The sequence below is a fragment of the Motacilla alba genome, chromosome 1 (genome assembly GCF_015832195.1).
Source record: "Motacilla alba alba isolate MOTALB_02 chromosome 1, Motacilla_alba_V1.0_pri, whole genome shotgun sequence".
Taxonomy (NCBI): Eukaryota; Metazoa; Chordata; class Aves; order Passeriformes; family Motacillidae; genus Motacilla; species Motacilla alba.
Window position 1 is genome coordinate 54,269,420 of NC_052016.1, and position 21,170 is coordinate 54,290,589.

General features: G+C 36.8%; 1 protein-coding gene across 1 annotated transcript in view; it reads right to left on the reverse strand.

Annotated features, from left to right (window-relative positions):
• Positions 1–21,170, reverse strand: part of LOC119699262 (mitochondrial intermediate peptidase) — a 66,508-nt gene that overhangs the window by 793 nt on the left and 44,545 nt on the right. The window contains exons 16-18 of the mRNA XM_038132511.1: positions 20,778–20,897; positions 7,080–7,201; positions 6,198–6,271 (exon numbers count right to left, since the gene is read on the reverse strand). Of these exons, the coding sequence (XP_037988439.1) occupies positions 6,198–6,271; positions 7,080–7,201; positions 20,778–20,897 (316 nt within the window). The remainder of the gene's footprint in view (positions 1–6,197; positions 6,272–7,079; positions 7,202–20,777; positions 20,898–21,170) is intronic.

The window sequence follows — 21,170 nt, forward strand, 5'->3', positions numbered from 1 at the left end:
CTTTTTTTAAGAATTTAAATTACTGTATGTGTTAGCTGTAACACTTGGCTACACAATAACAGACAAGAAAATTAGCTCACAAATTAGAATCATGCCCAAGTACTTCATCAGGTAATTCTATAAACAGAGAAACTAAAAATTTCACCCCTTCCTCTCCAAAATACCAATTTTTAGACGGCATGAGAATATATCCTTTATATTATTTTCAGATGTTTCTTTGTACTTAACATCACATACAGTTGGTCTTTTCACTGTTACTAACATTTTCAAGATTACACATGAAAATTTACTGCATAACTTGTACCAGGAAAAAAAAACACCAACAAAAACAACAGTACAACTGCCAAATAATGTAAAATTTAATCTTTGTATTTCTTTGAAGTGATCTTTCTGGCATCTGCCAATGTAAATATAACCTTGTTCTACCCTTTCTGATCGGTGTACCTACTGAACATAAATTTATATTTTTTCACATCCTCAACAATATTTGCTTTTGGTGGAAATTATAATTGCATGCTGCTAAAAGACTATAATCTTTTACTATAACACAATGATTCAAAACCCATCAGGAAACAGATCAGCTCAAAGCACATTGATGTGAGCAACCAAAAAGAATTTCCTTGCTAAGACCTTACAGAATTCCATTTCAATCTGATTTAAAAACATGTTACAAGCGTCAACACAAACTGCCAGGCTCAGTAGATTAATAGCAAGCACTAAAAGGAAAACAAATCTCACACTATATATAGATTGACTGAAATGCTGTTAAATGAAGTTTGCATCAAGCTATTTTCAAAATGAAAGAGAACAGAATTAATATTTCCAAGTTCTTGGTAAACTTGTCACCTACTCTAATGTTAGAAAAATCACAGTGGAGTTACTTGTAGTTCACAGTGAAAAATGGCTTGCTGTGTGCTGGGCTGAGAAACAGATGTGTGCAGATACCCAGCTACTGATCTGAGCTCCCCGGAGAGCCGTGGCCTCTTGCAGACTCCCTCTCTCGGGTTCCTGGCTGGGGAACACGCATATTTGCTCCCTAGCAGCCTTGGAAAAATTCCAGTTAGACTCATATCTTCTTGCAGTTTTCACAGAAGAGGAGAGAGTGCCTTAAGAAGGTGACGGATGGCAGCCCACTGGAACATGTACAGTCATTCCTTTTTCACCAGATATCAGAATGGAGAGATGACTAAAATACTGCACAGATGTTACATAAAGATGACCATAACAGACATAACCATCACTCCTCGAGCCCCATTATACAAAACTCCCTTTCTTTTACTGACTTTATAATAAAAACCAGCTAGTCTGGATGATGTTCAGCCAATTCTTTGACACACTAACAATTACTCTGCCAATTATCAATACATTGGAAAAAAACAAGAGCCAATGGTATAATGATAGGCAGAAGAAACTGAAGCTGGGATTATCTTCAAGAAGATATAATTTCCCCTCTTACATAAAAATGGCAAATCGTAACAAAAACATTCCCACCCTCAATATTACAAAATGAGTAAGAGAAATATAATTAATTACAGAATACTTGGATGTATTTTAGGGCAGCTGAATAGAGTCTTATCAAGTATCACTCGAAACTTGTTACAAATTGTATTTATTTATTAAAACCAAGTTTGCTTTAAATATGTAGGAGATTCCAAAATCATTCTGGCAATGGTGATGTCAACTGACCTCCAATCCAGTAGTTCCAGCTTTTGATAACAAAAACAGATTTCAGATTTCTTGCATTAGTGGTTTATTGCACTCCTATTTTCTCAACACTGATATCAAAAGCCGAAGCCAACAGATTTCACTTTTGCAAAGAAAGGATGGAGAGTAACTGAGGTCATTGCTAAAGAACTCCCACTGTAGTGAAATGATCATGCCCTCATTAAATAAATAACTACGGATTTTAGAGTAAGACAGTTCCAAAAGAAACAGGCAATGATGGTATTTCTGTGTTTTAACCTCTTACTCTACACTGATGTGCTAACGAGTGGTCATGTCTCTCTTCAAAACCCTTTAAAATATATCAAAGCAAGATCAGCTTTGATATATTGTAAGTACTCAGCACTTCAGTCTAAATGATTTAGTAAGATGTCCACAAGGTCTGATGGTTGCAGTTTTCAAATTTAGGAGTGTATTTTAATACGTTCAGCCCAACTCCTATTACAGCTCAGTCTCTCCCAAGCCTAAGGCAACTGCATAGCTTATCTTCGCCGCTTTGAAGTTTCTTTCACATTACAGCACTGTGGTTAACCACACCCTTTTGAGAGATGGTTAGCTATAACCTACAATCACTGAAAATTGAAAGAAGAATAAAGCCTGTGGCAAAATTTGGCCTCTGCCCCCCTGGAACACTAATTATTCTGGGTCCATGTAGTTTGAGCTAACATATGTTGCCGTTCACATCACCTTCTAGGATTTATGTGTATTTCTTACACTTTCAAAGAGATGTACAATGATTATCTGAAGATTTTTTGCAGCCTCTTCAAATTATAATTACTCCATGAAGTAGAGTCTGAGGCATGGAAAAGCAAATTCTCAAACAGCATTGGAGCAAATGGGTGTTTATTTATCCAGTTGGTTTGGTTACCATGTAGGCTGAGAGCTGAGTATGACTGTCTGCAATGTAATACGACATCAACAAAGCAAGAACGCAACCTCACACGCATTTCGCACAAGGACTTCTTCAGAAGCACCAAGGACAACATGACTGCACCAAGGCTGCAGGGGAAGTGTACTCCAGGACATGTTCCATGCTCTTAGTTCCCAAAACATCCAACCCAGTAGTTTTCACACTGCAATTCACTTTCTGCCTATGCACCTGGGTTTCTTTTCAGCCAGAGAGTGCCAAGGGAGAGAGGGAGGAATGGTGCACACCTGAATCTTGTTCAGACCTGCAACCAGCACACAACTGGACCTGGAAGGGATACCTGGGTTATATAACTTTAAAGGAATTTGGAATCCCTAATGCCATGTAATTCTAGGAAGGAGAAAATCTGCAAGAGCCATGTAATCAACACAAAATCACAGAGGAATCAAGTTCTTCTCAAAACAATTTTTTTCCTCTAAGGAAAAATGAAAAGAAAATAGGGCTCTCAGACAAAACACTGCCCACCCATTTTCAATTGCTCCTGATATCCATATTAGTGACTGTTTCTCTATTTCATTGACTATCAAGGGGGTAAGATAAAAAAGGTCTCTTCAGAAAATGTTTAAAAAGTTCTCAAAAAACCTCTATGATTTTAGTTTTTTTAAAGGAAACAAATACCAAGAGAATCAAATGTAAACAACAACAACAACAAAAAGTATATTGTGTTTCCTAATTAAAGACTAGTTCAAACAGGAACCTTGTCAGCAACTCCACAGGTCAGATCCTTTATCTTTCCTAATCAGCACATCTATGGAATCATGTTGGAGAAAGATGAAAAGCTAGGGTCATATCCAAACACAAAGGAAAAACAATAGATAGCTTCTGAGAAGAAAATCATAACAAAAAAGCTGCATAAATGAAATGTGCTCGTGAAGTATCCTGCTATCAAACAGCCAATGAACATGGCTAACTTCCTAATGAGGTATGGAAACACTTCAAGGGTGAGGCTGCAGATGTGCATCCGAAAGCCAGACATGTGCAAGCCCTTATAAAAAAACACCTGAAATAACAACCTAAAGAACTTTTTGAAATAGGGCACAAGTGAGCACAGATTCTGGACTGTTTCTCTGAAGAGGAGTAAAATCAACAAGCTTTAAAGTGGAATCTGTTTTCAATCAGATATGTTTTGTTATTTGCAATGGGAGTACAGTTTTGCAACTGATGAAACCAACAGGAGATGGAAATCAAGTAGTCTGGAATATTGATAATGAAAATAAAGCAGCAAGAGGAATCAGAAGCTCATTGAACCTAAACAAAAATTGAATTGTTCCAACTTTTCTCCATAAATTCTCATTTTTTGTAAGAAATACAGACCAATCAAGTACAAATATAACTTTTTTCATCAGGTATGTTCTATGATTTAGCTTCCAATAATCCCAAATCAGCATTCAAGTTATTATCTTGTCAGAACACCTGAGTCACCCTGATTTCATTCTTCAGGGAGTCGTTCAAGCACATTTATTAAGTTTTTTACTTAACCACTTTTACTCTCTACAAATGAACATCATGATAAGCACAGACAAAGAATCTGCTGATGAACACTGGTTATTTTTATGATCTTGAATACCAGTTAGGATTTCTGAATAAAGAGTGTAAAAGTGAAATTCAGAACACAAAAGTGGCCAGGGAGATAATCTGAAGCAAGGAAGTTGTATCTTTAATGGAAGAGGATCAGATCATGGTACACTTAATAGAACTGGGCATAAACAAGCCCATGGGCCCTGGCAGGATGCACCCCTGAGCACTAAGGGAGCTGGCAGATGGCATTGCTAGGCAACTGTCAGTAATCTAGTAAAACAGGAGAGGTACCATAAGACTGCAAAAAAGCAAAAGTCATGTCTATCTTCAGGAAGAGCCAGCAGCAGAACCCAAGCAACAGAGGCTGGTCAGTCTCACCTCAGTCCCTAGGAAGGGTCTGGACCAGCTAATCCTGGAAACCGTTCTCAGACTCATGAACAGTAAAAAAATCAGGAATAGTCACCATGGATTCACCAAAGGCAAGACATGCTTAAATAACTTGATATGATGAAATAACTGGCCTGGCAGAAAAGGGAAGAACAGTGCACATCACCTCCTTTGGACCTCAGTGAGCCCTTTAACACTGTCTCCCATAAGATCCTATCACATGCAAGGGGGAAAGCCAGTTTTACTTCCATAGATTTTCTATAAGACCATCCACAGATGAATTTTGAAACTTCATTCAAATAGTACTTGATTCACAGAAGCACACTGCCAGCAACTTCAACATAGTTTCTAGGACATTCCAGGAAAATTCCATGTTCAGTAAAATAAGGAATATATCCCAGAAAGAGATCATTAGCATATCTGGTGTTTAAAAACATTTTCTCTTTCTCCACCATATGACTTACAATGTAAAAATTGGATATGCTTGTAAAGATACATATTCCTGTTTTGCAAATTCACAGTTCTGGGCTACAGTTTTTCAAGGTTACAAACACAAACTCTTCAAGAACAGTAAAGAGAAGTAAGTTTGGGAAGTCATATTGAATTAAATGTAACCCTGTAGATCAGAAACGTAGATAGACAACCTAAAGAATATATGCTTAATATATGATGAGTCTAAGGAGAGCAGAGGTCATAGCCTCAAATATAAACAGATGGGTCAAAGAACTGAAATGTTCTAGTCATGAAACTGTGCCAATCTCATGATGAAATACAGACACTTTACCACTGTCTTCCTTATCAGTAGAAAAAAAAGTCCCAGAAGTTCCAGTCTGCTAAAATGGAGTTTACAAATGCCAGTGAATTCACACTCATTCTTAATACTAAGAATTTCAGAGAAAGTTGAAAGATGTGCCAGGACTTAGCAAGTGCTCACCTTAGGAACAGCAAAAGTAATGTTTGGTTTGAATTCTGCAACATTACACAGGAAAGTCTTTACCCTGATTTCAGAGATTTGACATAAAGTCAGCAGTTTCTCAAACTTGTTTCATTTTCCTGGCATTATTTTTTTGCAATGTGAACACACAGTATTTTTGCTATGGGTATGAATGATTTTCGAAAGTTATTTTCCAGATTCAAAAGGCAAATATGGTGGTCAGATGAATAATTAATTGTGTTTCTTTGTTACAGTTGTTAGAGCTGCATTTCATGAAAATGTACACTCAAAGTACTGATACAGCCAAAGGTATTTTGATGACACTGAAATAATGCAGCCAAAACAAGTTCAACTTCTCCTATAAAAAATAACCTGAAATTTTATGAATTCCATGTATGGAAAAGTTACTACTTTATTGTATGCAAGAAATTATGTAATCTATCTTCCTTCAAGTTTATTCTGAATTCTTTAGACAGCCTTGTAATACAAACCTTTCCAACACTTCAGCCCAGCTCTCTGTGTGTACTCCACATACATACGGAGTTCTACCGACCATGATACAAAGGTGATGACCAGTCCACTAAAATTTTTCTTTCATAAATCCAGTGAACATCATAATTAAAGTAAAAAGACCCAGTTGGGAAATGCAGTTAAGTTGAAGTTCCTTCCTTTTGCAGGGGAATGTAACAGTTATAACTGATTTCCTACCTTGCACCATCAGCATGGGCTCCTTTCCACCGCCGTGTGCCAGCATCTCTCTACGATAGCGCTCCCCCATTGCCCTGAAGAAACACAGGTGTTAGAGCCATCTGCAAACACAACCTGTCCAGCTTTCATTCAGGTTTGCTTCTAGGATCTCTACAGAACTCACAGACAGAGACCAAATGAAATTTTCCACCCTTAAACAATGGCTGATGCCACGTTAGCTCCTCAAATTCAAATTACATTTAAAATCCCACAATGCGGAACTGAACTAGACAAATTTTATTCATAGGAGTGTGTGTTTGTGTTAATAGAAGTTAATTTGCGAACAACATTTCGGGCTTCATTGTGCCAAAGGGAAAAGTTGCTCTGTTACAATGTTGTGAACATTCAGCAAAGGTATAAGAATGCTTATAATTTGTGACCTCACAATTTGCTTTTTTAATTTCACAAAGCAAAATGAGTAGGATAACTCTACTGAGCTTTGATGTTGGTGACATGAAGCTTATTTAATACCCACAGCTGCTTTGATTTCAATAGAAAATTACAAGCTATTAGCCATCTATGAATTTCAAGCTCTCTAATTACATCTAAACAGGGATTTCAGTGTCTCCCAACTGACACACCTGTATTTTAAAACATTGACACAACTTTTTTTTTGCACAAATGAACATGTCCCAAAGTGTGTGTGTGTGTATATATATATATATGTACACACACACACACACACACACATATATCTGTGGTTATTTCCTGCTTTGTAGTCCTCTTAAAATCAAGAAAAACACTAAGAACTAATTTGTGTCAAGAAACACACCAACCTAATTTGTTTCATGTTTTCCAGAAGCAATGAGCATTTCATTCTATTTAACATTTCTGTGTTTTTACCTATCAAATGGGTTCTGAGCAAAGCATTGTTTCCACACCATAGAGGCAACAGCCCTGGACATGAGGTAGGAGTAGTATTTGGCACCATAACCCACAAGGTGACTGAATCGCAGCTGCCAGGCCTGTAAAACGAAAAAGAACCCAAACCCCATATTATCTTTTAAATTCTTTATGTTGTTCAACATTTTCTTATGTATGATGGAAGAAATCTGATCCTATTAATGACAAACAAAAGAAGAAAAAAAGAAAAAAAAAAATCCACCAGAAATAAATCCCAGAATGAGCAATCCTTTATCAGAAGAAGCATTTTTCAATCTAAATGGTGTACGTCCAATACGCTGATCATCAGGATTGAAACTATATATAAACAGGATCAGAGCAGGAGAAATTAAGGCAGTAAAATAAATTACTTGTGTTTGATAATAGCTGGGTAGTTCTACTGGTCTTGAACAAAACCCACAATTACCTTGCTACAAGTAACACAGTATTTTATAATTTTCCATGTGGGTATGTGCAGTATCACACTCAGAAAAGTTCAATTTATAGCTTTTGTCAGAAACAAAATGGTAATAGTGATTTGTGCTTAACACTATTAAAAAAAATACAGCTTTCCATGTGGCAACCATCTTAGAGGTACACAAATTCCATTCACATGCAATGTCATAATTCACAGATTTGTCTGCACATTTTTAAATGTGTGTATATATAGCAGATTATAATCCACAGTTATGTTGCTGTTCAGTTATGGATTGCTACTTTGCATAGTGACTCATTCAAGTGATGACAGACGTTTTTTAGTGCTTTTTAGAATTGACTGTTTCCTTATGTTTTCTTAGCAAAGAAAAATCAGAACTATCAGATTTATCTTCACAGAAATCAAAATACTTTTTTCTTTTTATATCCCTGACTGCAAAAGAATAATTTAAATTGTGACAGACCTCCAAAAGTCATCTGGTCCAACTCTCACTCAAAGCAAAGCCAGCTTTGAAGAGATTTCTCAGGGCCCTGTCTAAAGTCTCCAGGGATGAAGATTTCATCACCTCTCCAGTGTGACGTGTAAAGCAAGTAGGTCCAAACTGAAATGCTGTTTCCCAACAGATTGAAATGAGAATGCATGACTGTAGAAGAGAAGGAGAATGAAACTTCCTTTGCCCTTTGGCTCTGAGGAAACTCCACAGAGAAAACAAGTGCCCTATCTTGTTTGCCTTCTTATCCAAAGTCAAAACTCTTAACATTCTTGTGACATGTCTGCTGTCATGATTTTTGCAGGTACCATAAAAAACAGAGTTTCAAAGAGGAACCAAAAGATAAACAGTAATGTAGTATAACAGATGTTTTAAATTTAAATCCATGGGCTCTCAGATGCTTGTTCTTATCCTACAGTCAATGGCTGAAATTCTGATGAAGCCAAACAAAAAAGTGAAAGGACATATGTAATTTTCTAAAACTTTTTGTCTTTGTGATTCTTTTGCACACTGTAATTAACAAATTCCTTCTTTTTTACAGCTGAAATAAACTATGCTTCTTTATTCAAGAAAGTCTTGATTATTATCTTACTCTCTCCATTACTCAAAAAGATGTACATGTATTCTTAAAAAAAGACCAACTGAAAGGGTGGAAAAAGTATTTAATCTTTTTTCCTTAAAAAAAAGGGAACAAACAGAGCTTCATAATCTAAACTACTTCTAACAGCTGATGGGAAACAAGTTGCTAGCTACGCTACCTTTCCTGAGCAACAGCTACAAATAAAGTTCTCAAAGTTAGCTGTAGTTCAGCCATTCAAAAGTTACTTTTGACAAGATGGTTACCTCCACCCTAAGACAGGTGCCCAAAACAAATGCAATTTGCCATGAGTGAGCAACTGAGCCTGTACTGGTGACCTACACAACTAAAGTAGGAGCAGCAAGGTTAAATGACATGAAAAAACATCTCCAGCCTTCAATTTTCATATGGGTCTTGATGCATGGTACAAATTCTTAAAAATTATTAACTTTTTTTGTCTTTAAGGTAAAGCACTGTACTGTATCTCATTGTAATGCAAGTGTGTTACAACATCCAGCTCAGACACAGAGTCTCCGCTTTGCTTTGAAAGGTATTTTGGTTGCCATGTTTATACTTTATAGCTATAGTTTTTCTAACTAGTCCCTAAATTACAACCATAATCATTAAACCAAAAGCACATTTTGAAACAGAGCAGAGAGACTACATTTTTAGAAGACTGAGCAGGAAAACAAGTCAGTTTCTTTTATAATAAATTTTAAAAGTTATGATTAGACGTTTCTACTGTCTCTGTCTGGAATGTGGGAAACTTTACTGATGAATTGGTTTCATATACTCAGAAATGGTTTTTAGGCTACAAACAAAAATAATTTCCAGGTGTTTGGCATACTGAAGGATATTTCTACCTCTCCCATCAGAAAGGAATTACTTTAATAATCATATAAACTGTAACTAAGACAGTATGTCTTACATGAAACCTCAGATTACACTGTTTCCTCAAATGCTCTTGGCTTTAATGGTCTGCACCTAAACCAGCTTATCTGCACTTCCAGGTTGATCAACTACCCAATTTATTTGGTTTGTTGAAACTCTGTATCACAATTAAGCAAGGAGAAAGAACAACTTCTCAGCAATCTGTCCAAGACCAAAAGCTTGATTTTGAAGTCTGCACCTAAAACAGCCTCAGTACCCTCTGCTCAATTTTGTTCGACCTTGTCTTTGCTAAGCTTTACTAATGAATGTCACATTGTTTCCTTTCATAAGTACAGAAAGACCAAGAATTGACATTGCTCATCTCCCTCTCTACATCTGGGGAGGCTTGCAAATATGATGAAGTGGAAATTTCAAAAATTCATTCAGAACAGAACAGTATCTAAAACAAGAAACAGAAATGGAGGATGAGTCAAACTGAAACTAAGATTGTTTTCCTACTGCAAACAGCAGTAAAGGAAAACCAATAACAAACAGTGCTATTCCTTACTGAAATTAGAAGCCTGTATTTATTTTTTTTTTTAATCAGTACAGATTTTCCCCACTCTAGAGCATGAATAACTCTAGCATGTCATCACTTTCTGTCACTACTTCTGTCCAAGTCCTCACACAAAGTTTCTGATCAGGAACTCCCAATCTTCCATATTACCCAGAAACCATTACATTATTCAAGTACATTTTCTGATTCTATTCTGTCCTAACAATTAACTTTTCAAGACTGGACTTAGCAATATAAAAATATATTTAAACATTAAAACACGCATCCTCTACCCTAATTCACAAGAAGCTACCTGCCCACATAAAAAAACCTCTTCCTCTCCTCCTACTTCATAAAGAGGAGATTATGACCTAGGCAATAACATGTTCAAAACCCACAAGAACATATAGGCTACTGCTCCATTATAAATTTCTATGATGAATAAAAAGACACCCCCCATTACCGGGGTGATTATCACAAATAATATTTAAAAATATTTATCACAAAAAAGAGAGAAATTCTAAAATACTATCACAAATATTTAAAACTAAATGATTGACCTTGTAGCATAAAACTCCATTTCTCCATGTTAATAAATTCAGCTATAAGATTACTTGTGTTATTTCCAACAAGGAGATATTTCTTCATTTAAAACAAAAGGCATATCAAATTCCCTTTTGGACAGGGTAAAGGCTAGACATGTAGAACTAGGGCAGTCTCCTTATTAAATGTTATATTTTTGGTAAGCAGCTAGAAAGTTAATGAAGACTCTGAGTAATTGCTTACTTCAAAAAGTTCCATGAACCCATTCCAGGAGTTTATAAAACAGTGCATTTTACAGCATAGCCCATGGGTTATGATAATATGCCATCCACAGGTCATGTTCATGCCTGCTTTTTATTCAGCACAACAGACTGCAATAAAGGTGTGTGACTGTTCCACTGCTGTTATTAAACAGACTTTTTTCCACCAACATTATCCATCTTTTCTTATAACCATGTCTGAAGCACTTCCAAAATTCCATGTGCAATGGCTTTCCACCCCATCATGTGAAAACAAAAATACATTACTGATACTTTTGTATTCTCACACCTTATCAAGACTTTTTTTAAAGTCCTTGTAGAATACATTCTTAGGGTAAGACTCGGTTCATTTTACTCTAGCTACCTTAAACTATGTGTCTTGCCCAAACTAGTCACATAGGCCTCCTTTATAGTAGAGGACAGAAATATTTATCCTGTTATCTTTTGAAAGGACAGGATTACTGCTTTAGGAGAAATCTGAATAGTTTACTACACCTTCCATCTTCTATTCAAAAGTTAAGCCCCTTCATTCATTTTAACAATCTGGTAGGATCAGTTAAACTAAACTATTTTGCAGGTTACATTACTTTAGGATTCAATTATTTGAATTTTAAATTAGGACTGTTAATATTGTCACAAAAATTATCTGATACAAAAATTTATATGTGATGGTAAAAAGACAAAATTGAAAGAAAATCTGTAGGTATCTTAATATATACTAAGCTAGCTTTTGCTTGAGTGGGTAAACATGGTTCTGGAGGGTTCCACTAATTTCATCAGCAATCAGTGCTACAAAATCCTACTACATCTTCTGAAAAGAAATCCTACAGAAATTCTTGACTATTGCTTGGACTTATCAAAACGTTCTTCCAACAGTTTCTGCTGTGACTTTAGGCACTTTAAAGTACATTTATGTCCATTTTGCTTTGCATCTTAAGACAAAAAACACAAGTGAGAACCTGAAAAGACCCAATACTAAATTAAGGGAAGTACTTGTGTCATTTAAGACTTCTAATTACAAAAAGTGTGCTACAGTAATTACATCAATGAGCAAGTTGTTGAATTGTTTCCATGAAGAACAATATTTGATGGAGATGATATCTGGTGCCCTCACCCTTCTTAATTAAAATCTTATTCTGACAGGAAACCCAACAAAGGAGTAGCTAACTTACCTCCTTCAGGGGCTACTGAGCGGAGAACTCCTTGAGTCTGGCACTCACGTGACACTATTGCTCCTAATGCCCTTGAATTTAGCTATCAGCAGGGGTGGATAACTGGGGGGGGGGTCAAGGGGAAGCTGCAGGCTCTGGTTCCTTGGAGCCAGGAGAGAAGGGCAGTTAGCATGGGAATCAGCACAGGCTATTTCCCTCTGCTGAGGCCGAGCTTTATCAGTGCCAGCGGGATTCCAGGACAATGCTGCTCTGCCAGGCAGACAAGCACACTTTGGCCAGCACTTTGAAATAGTTTAATGAGTATCAGAGTGCAAAGTTTGCAAACTGTTTGTGCCAGCAGCTACCTTTGGAGAAAAGCTGTAGCACTCCCTGACTGCAGAAACAATTCTCTCCTCACGTAAGCAGCGGCTTGCTCAGTCAACTTACATTCTGGATTTTTGACCTCAATCCCTCTAAGTTTTATAGAATTACATCATCATTCTTCTGGAGTTTCACAATAATAATAAAATACAATAAAGAACCACTTTCTTTCCCGCAGTTTCTAATCTTGCTTAGAATAACAGAAAACTAATTTCAAGAAACCTCATCTCATGCTGCATCTCTAACTCACCTAATATCAATACTCTTCAGTTTTCCAGTGCTCTGCAATTCTGTGTTAGGAATGGAGAGAACACAAAGTAAACCAAACCAGAGACACTGCTGACATTTCAGAAAGTGAGTCAAGCAAGAGATTAACATTTCAATTTATAACACTTCCGTGTTTTTATTATAAAATGATAAATAAATCTAGCAAGGCAGGAAATGTAAATATTTTTGCAGTTGTTTACACTAAGGAAGAGGAAAGGAATTTAACATTCAATTAACCACTTAGGTGATTCTAGATACGTACCATATGGTCTTTGAATTACTTAAAGAAAAATATTTCATTTTTATTTATAAACTATTCATGAATTTGAGCTGCTTATAGCAAAATCATTTAGAACTATTTACTCTATACCCTGCTCTCTCCTCCCCAGAAATGGACTGAGGGAAGGAGATGTGGGTCATAACAAAGAATACTGACATCAAAAATCTGTACTTATTATTTGCATTGCTTCACATCTTTAAAAGACACAGATATATGAAAATGGATTCTTTATTGTGTCCTTTAACAGATCTTATTTGGACAAGTTAAGAGACAGTGTTACTTGTAAACATTACAGCTAGTCTTTTCCAATTAAACCTAATTTTAAGTATTGACCTATTATTTTAAAATAAACATCATGAACACTGCTTAAAATAAGCCCTTACAAAACCAAGAAACCCCTTAAGCAACATGGTAACTGCAAAATATATTTGCAAGTACAACTTAATCAAGTAAAGTATCTGAACCAACACTGGAGGATGAAACCACTACATGTTTACTGTTTATTTACTTTTGCTAGAGTAATTTTAGAAATGGATTTAAGGGATCATGACTCTATTCCTTAGGATGATGCACTTCATCCTGCCATAAGTGAAGTGTGAATTTAAAGAAATTACATTCACCTCATCTCAGCCACCTCCTGAAAAGCAAGGGTGCTAATAGTTCCTCTGTCTTGTTCTTTTCTGTTTTGACTTTTCATAGAAAGGACAGTCCCCCATGGCGCTTGAACAGAATTTCATTTCAGACTCTCTAGGCTGTGCTTATGGCAATGAGGTATTCAGCTGTATCTATCACTGTCAAATATAGCTCCAGTAATGCAATCTCAGGGGGGAAAAAGAACATGTGAGCCATGAAAACAGAACTATATCAAACTAGATGAAGCTATCTGTGCTTTCATACATATGTACAATACATCTAAGTATATTCAGAATTTTAACAGGAGACGTATGCAACTACTTCTTGCACTGCTCCTTAGAATGGTCTACCACATGGTAAATATGGCAAATGATATCACTAAAGTATGTTTGAGTTTCATGGGGCTAACACTTGGAAAAAGAATTTCCTTAAAAGTGCTTCATATCTTATGATATCTGTAAACACTCTACTACTGTAGATAGTTGCCCAGTGAATAGTGTCATATAACCACTGGAAAACAAATCTTCACAGTATTTGCTATCAGCATTTTCTTTATCATAAAATGAACTCAACTCCACAAAGACGAAACCTAAACAAACCTTGAAAGGTGACTTTAAGAGCTTTTGAAAGTCCCAGCATCTACTTTAATACTGACCTCAGCAGGGCACCAATCTTCTTGAAATGGCTTTTAGCTATTAATTATTTATAGAACTATCACTTCCCCAGAGTTCACTGTGCACTCCTTTATTAATCTTTTCCTCAGACCCAGACTCTTCAACTTGATTTTACAGTATACTTTTAAAAAGGCTCATATGAAAACTAATCCAGGGACTTGCACTCTGTAAAAACAACTTTAGTTTCCAACATGGCAAGGTAAAAAATTACCTTGAAGGGGTTACACAAACTTCAAGAGGTTGAGTAATAACATATGACTTAATCTCTCTTCAAAACTCAAAAAAGTGCAATATGAGCAACATCAGCACCTTTCAAGTAACTGCAGAGGGAAAAGTGGAAAAGCCATCCTCTACGAAGGCTCTCTGGCTTTACTATGAAACTTATGTCTCTTATGAGATCTACAACAGTGGTTTCTTTAAAACTGCCTACGAGAGATGTGAGACATACTGGGTATCTGCTTCTCTCTTCAACAAATGAGGGAAAAAATTAACAATACTTTAAAAGATTAGATACTACCCATAGTCACACTTGCTATAAATTATATAATTTTCCCCCTCCTACTATTTTCTCATTAATAAGAAACAAATAATCACAGCCTCAATTCCAAATAATTTTTTCATAAAGATTTTCAATACCTTTCATGTGTGCTCATATCATATTTGCTAGCCCAATACTGGATTTCCTTACTTTCCTCATAGTTCCTGTCTCCAATCTGGACAGATTCCTGGTGATGTCCACTTAAAATGTCCCTGTCTGAAACTAAGCTTTCACCTGATTTGTCACCATGTTTTCTGTGTGTTGACTCAGCAACAAATCTACAGTTTGGTTGTACAATTATGATTTGCAAGAGTTAGAAAGCTTGTTAAGCACAGAGTTATGCTATCAATTACTTACATCCTGTTTCCAAGATCAATCAATGTCTTAGGAAGAAAGTGGATTTTTTCCATCTAAGGCTGGGGTTATTTTGCTCACTTGACTGTTCTCAAGGTACTTATGAGCTGCTTAATAATTGCTGCTATTACTTGTTGAGTGACAAAATCTGAACAATTAGTCTACAGTTCCCAAGTTCTTCTCCCTTCATAAGAGCAGTTATCATAACACTACTACTTTTTCATGAGTTCGTGAGTGATAATTCCTCCAAGTCACTGACTGTTCTGACAAGCTTAAATATTCTGAAAATCTATTCTAGTTATTCTGTTTTATTCTGTAATCTCACTACTGTTTTAATCCATCTCAAAAACTGCATGTGTTACTTACCTAATCAAAATTCACTTATTGTTCAAAAATGTTGAGGCAGAATAGAACATCACTGCTTTCTCTGACATTTACTGTTGCTCTTTCTCCCACTGTCCTCTTGCTTCTTGAGTAATTATGGAATTCTATTTCCTTCTCTACTTGCAATTCTCAACTCAGCATTTCTAGTCTTTTTTGTTCTGAATTCTTGCATTCTTTTAGTAATTACCTCTAGTCACATAATGATTTCTACTTTTTATTATCTTAATAAAGTTTTAAAGGGCTTGGTCCTTTACTGCCAAATCTTTTTTGCATCAGGATGGTTTGTTTGTATCCTTGGTTCAGTCTCTTGGATAACTACATAATGTCTTTTGAATCATCACACTTAGCTATGTTCCAGTTCCAGCATATATCTGGCAGCCTTCCTCTTTTTGATGCATTGTTTTTAATTATTATTGCTGGGTTTGGTTTCTAAGCTGCTTGAAACTTCCACAGTTTTACTTTTGGCTCGTTAAAACTTACGCTGTATTCTGCTTTTCACACTTTTATATGGCTTTTACTTTTCTAATAACCTCCCTTTCTCAGATAGTCAGATATACAGGCTTTTTCTCCCACTGAGTTCTTTTTAGCATCTTATTGATTAGCACCATAAATTTTACTCTCTCATCTGCCACCCAGAATTGTTTTTTTTAAAAGCTCTTTGCCAATATCACCCATTCTACCTTTTAACTGGTTTTTTACATTTTCTTTAATCGGGCTTTCAGTTTTGCTTAGGTTCTAAGGTGACATCATAGTTTAGCCTAATAAATCTTAAATTAATTTTGGAAGGTTCTAGACAGAATAAATATGAAGTGAAATTACAGTTTAAAATTTAATAGGTGGCCTTATTACTTAGCCTTCCTTACCAATAATTTTAAGATTTATGTTCAGCACTTGAGTTAAGTTTTGAGAATTCAAAACCACTTTTACCATCAGAGGTTAAAGGTTATCTCTTATTTACTTTAAGCCATCTGCCTCATTGCTTGCCCAGTCTATTTATTCTTTTTATATGCATTACTGATATTCACATGAAATTTTATACAAAAACAGAGTTATATATAACTGCACATTAGTAGTCACTCCAAAAACCTACCGAGAGATCCCTAAGACAACAGATGCCACAAGGACACAGATGGCAAATTCTGTAAAAAGATATTTCACCCCAACTGCCAGCCAGCCCTCAGTAGGCTGAGGAATAAACCTGGTAAAACTACACTCTCTTGCACACAGATTTTCTGCAACAACAACAAAACAGGAGGCTTTGGCTCATGGCAACCATGTGTGATGCAAAAACTATTTTCTCTCTGTAGAGAAGCCAGTTCTGCCTATTGACATCAACTCCTCTTCAGCTGACCAAACACTCATGCCTCTGCATGTTGCCTGTTAATGAAAAACTTGTGTTTTCAGCTCCCATGGCAAGCCACATCTCCCCATAGTGCCTGACAGCCTCCCTGAGCAAGCACTCCAAATGTTAGGTTGCATCTCATCCATTGATTTCCTTTGTCAGGAACATGACAGACACAACCACAGCAAGTTAAGACAAGGACCTAGGTGGAGCCTTCCAAGGTCAGGATCCCTGTCTGGGCAGAGTCCTCCCAGCTGCAGGAAGAAGACAGACTAACAACCACACTGGTGATACACCGTTTTCATCCACATCTTTGCTCTAGGGTATCTCTCACAATACCTGCCTTGTCTTCTGTTGGCAAACTTGGCTGGCTAACATTTTTGGTCTCACAGGTGTTTTGGTCTTTCCAAACACTAGCAACCATAGGCCATGCTGCCAAAGAAACTTGCACTCTGGACAAAACTATATAGCCCTAATTAAACCTGTAACATGATGCACACTTTAAGGTACCAGTAAAGGTGGTCCTTCTGAAGTAATCTGTATTTTTAGTATGTTAAAACAAAAAGGCATATAGCAAATTATTCAGTGTTCCAAAAAATATCAAAGGCACCCTGCATACCAACATGTTGCCTCCTATCAAAAGTAATTACAATGATGTGTGTGGTTTAATTCCAGCATTGCACTTTGTATTCAAGTACCACAAAAGAAATTCAGCTGTTTCTGGAAAAAAAGCCTACCAGAACACCATGTAATTTTGAAAAATGCAAAAGGGACTATTTGGCAGTCATCTAAAAATGAACCCAGATTCCTTCTGCCTCACTCTTCAAAACCATTTTTCCTCACAGTCACAGTCAAACCATCTCCCACCAAAATTCCACATTAGCAAAGGTTACTACAATGGACAGACAATTAATATGTAGGTGCATTATTTTTCTGAAAATAAGAATTAATAACTCAAACTACTTCACAAAAAAATACAGGTATGATGATCTGGGCAGGTGGTGTTTATTGTACTACTACTTCATTATTGAGAGCTCTTCCTGTAACTCCAGGAGGCTGCAAACTCCCCTATCATTGCAGAGTCTGTTTACCCTGTGTGTCATTTTCTGTTCCAATACTGAACAAAGCCCCCCAGCAGGAGATAGGAATTATTATGCTTGGCGAAGGACTAGCAATGGCATATCATTAGGTTTTGATGACTGTCTCAAAGGAAAGTACTTTCAAGTCTGAACTTGGGGGACATGAGGGGACTAAGCAACAGATTATGGGGAGAAACTTTGATCGTGTCTCAGATTGATCAAAGGGTCACCCGATACATTTTCAAAAGCCTCTCTGGGCATCCTGGGGACAAATGTAGAAGAGACCAGGGGAGACACTCTAAAAGCAGACAGTATCATCAACTGCAAGGCAGGCCATAATTAATGAAAACTGACTTCACAAGAGACAAGAAGTAAGCTACGATTTGAACAAAAGTTTGGAGCAAAAGCAGAGTACTGAATTCCCCACAGTTCACAGTTTGACACAATGTACATTCAGGAAGAAATGGCTGGAAAAAGTACGGTCATTACTATTTTATCTTGCTTACCTAGAAGAATCAAAAAGAAGACTGGTTGCTTTTTAAAGGTATCACAAGGACTCAAGAATCCAGCCTGTGAAAAATTGCTATTCACTTTCCAAACTCAGTAACATTAATCTCCTCTGGCAACAAATACTGCTGGACTCTACAAAACCAGGCAGATACATTTCCTTGCCCCCTTCCTGGCAATCATCAGCTTCTGGATTCAGTAACAGAGCAATGAAATCCCAGCGGAATTTTATCCTCCAGGAGCCAGCAGTAAACTCTGTATACTTTTGAACAGATAAGCAATAGCCAGCCAGAAATTGAGATTTGCATTATTCAGACAAACAAAGTCTAGTGGGGTGCTGTTTCTCCATGCTTCCATCTGAGTTCCTTTCTGCCTTGCATGTGGCACCAGCTCCCGTGCTCGTCTGCATCAAAGCAGCCAATGCAAACACGGCTGTGTGCAATGGCTGCTGCCCCAGTGCCTGCAAAATCTGTTTGAATGGCAAATGCAGACCTCAACAGGACTTATTTTCCACTATCTCTCAACAGGGCCTCTTTTGCACTATCCCTCCTACTGCTGGCACGTAACACGTGATGCTTAGGTTTACCTTAAATAGGTACACCCCATAGGTGTAGCAGCAGCCTTTACTTACTAGGTGTAGTCTATATGCCTCATTTTGAAAGCACTGTAACAAAAAGACACATGCAAATTGTCCTATTATCTGAGCTGTGCCTAGAATGACAGAAGACACATGCTTTGGCTCTACTCCAGAAAATAAGTCTACACAATACAACTGAAGCCCAACCAAGTACATTCAGAGAATATTTACTGAGTTTACTTGCCTGTCAAGAGCAGTAAAAGAGAATTAGGGTTCCTCAGGAAGAGATAATAATGGATGCTTGCAGCCCTGACAGACAATGGTGCTACAGAAAAAACACATTAGTGCAGTGAAGATCTTCACTAAGGAAGAAATACTCTTATCCAACACCACTAACTTAAGATATAGAAGCCTGACTTAACAATACGTAATGGAATCTACATGCAGAGAGAACAGATAAATTCAAATAATCAAAACACTTTGTTTTCTCTGCCAGCTCTCTCAGTACTTAGCCAAATAACAGACAAAAAAAAATACCCTGGTCCCTACTACTGTATTTCAATGTCTAGCTCTGAAATCAAATGAAAGAAGAAATACATTCTTTTCACTCAAAAACCCCAACCTTTATTTCAAGGCTTTTATTTTTTTTTTTAATCTGGACTACAAATTAAACATGCGAACATGTCTCAAGTTTGGAAGGAGGAACGGCAAAGGACAGCAAGACAAACTACAGATATTAAATACTCTACAGAGTACTGATGTTATCCTAATGCAATTTTCCACAATGTTTTACTGAAATTAAAACTGTCTTACAGTTCTTGACACTAATTTTACATTCAATAAATATAAACATTCAATACATATAAAGTCTAAATATAGACTTTATGACTATTCAGAAGTTCACAGTATATTTTGCTGGGATTAAGTTCCAGGCCAAAACCTGCTGTCCCACTTGCAAATGATCACAGCCTCACTTCAAGAAGTTACACTCTTTTGGAGGGGTGAACAGGGGCAGTACAGTTATGACAAGGAAATGGATCTCCCAACACCGTTCTCAGGAGAGAGAGAGAACTCCTGTTTGCTAAGGAGAAAAGTACATTTCCTGTGAAGCTGCAAAAGCATTTGGGTATTCTGACCACGGTGTCAAACAGTGACTGGGGGGGCCAGGCTCCAGGCAGGAATTCAGCTTCACGCAGACCAGGAAATCCCGTGACTGCCGTATACAAACTACACCTTTGGCTGTCATATGATGTACAGAACAAACACATGTCATGATGATGAAGATCAAAATTAGATAGCTCAGCAGAACTCCAGACTTCTTCACTTTCAGATCATACATGAAAGTATAAATGACATGACAAAGGTCACAGTAATAGAGTCAGAAGAACACACTTCCATTTCCTGCTTCACACTTTCAGGCTGACAGCATAAACATACCAATTGCAGTACAGTGTTTTGCTGCCTTTCCTAAGAAGCCTTTGAAAAGCTCAAATAAACTCTCTTTCCAATATATTGTTTCCAGTGCCTTCTTTACTAAGAAAATAAAGGCAAGGTAATGAAGTTCATCATTGAAAGACTACATTTATACAAAAACATCCCTACTCTCTGGATAAAGTGAGTGGAAGAAAGAAAAGTCTTTCAGTATAACAATACAGCAGTAAACACATGAGTGTGCAGGGCAAGGGTCAGGGAGAGGAAGGGGTATTATTATGCTATCAAAGAAAAGGTGCAGTTTATACACTTATTCTGTTGCTACTCACTGTATTGGGTACATATGGCAATCCATAAACTTTCTCCTGTGTTTCCTTTAAAATTTCTGTGGTTGACTTTTTTAGAGGGTGTTTACCATGGTAGATTTGGTCCAAGACAGCATAAAAAACCTGAAGAGAGAAAACACATTTGTCTTTGGCACATGTTATTGGCAAATGAAAACCAAAAAAGACACAAAGAAAAGAACATGAGAGATGGACTAGAGAGAGGGAATAGTTTAAATATAGATGGCTTGGAAATCTTCTATAATTAGTATAACATACTAATGTTATACAGGGACAGAAACAGGATTTTGGAGTTCACTGACCACAATCATCATGACCTTTCGTAAATCCATGTTTATGTCATTTAGGACACTGGGAATACTAAACTATCTGCGCCTT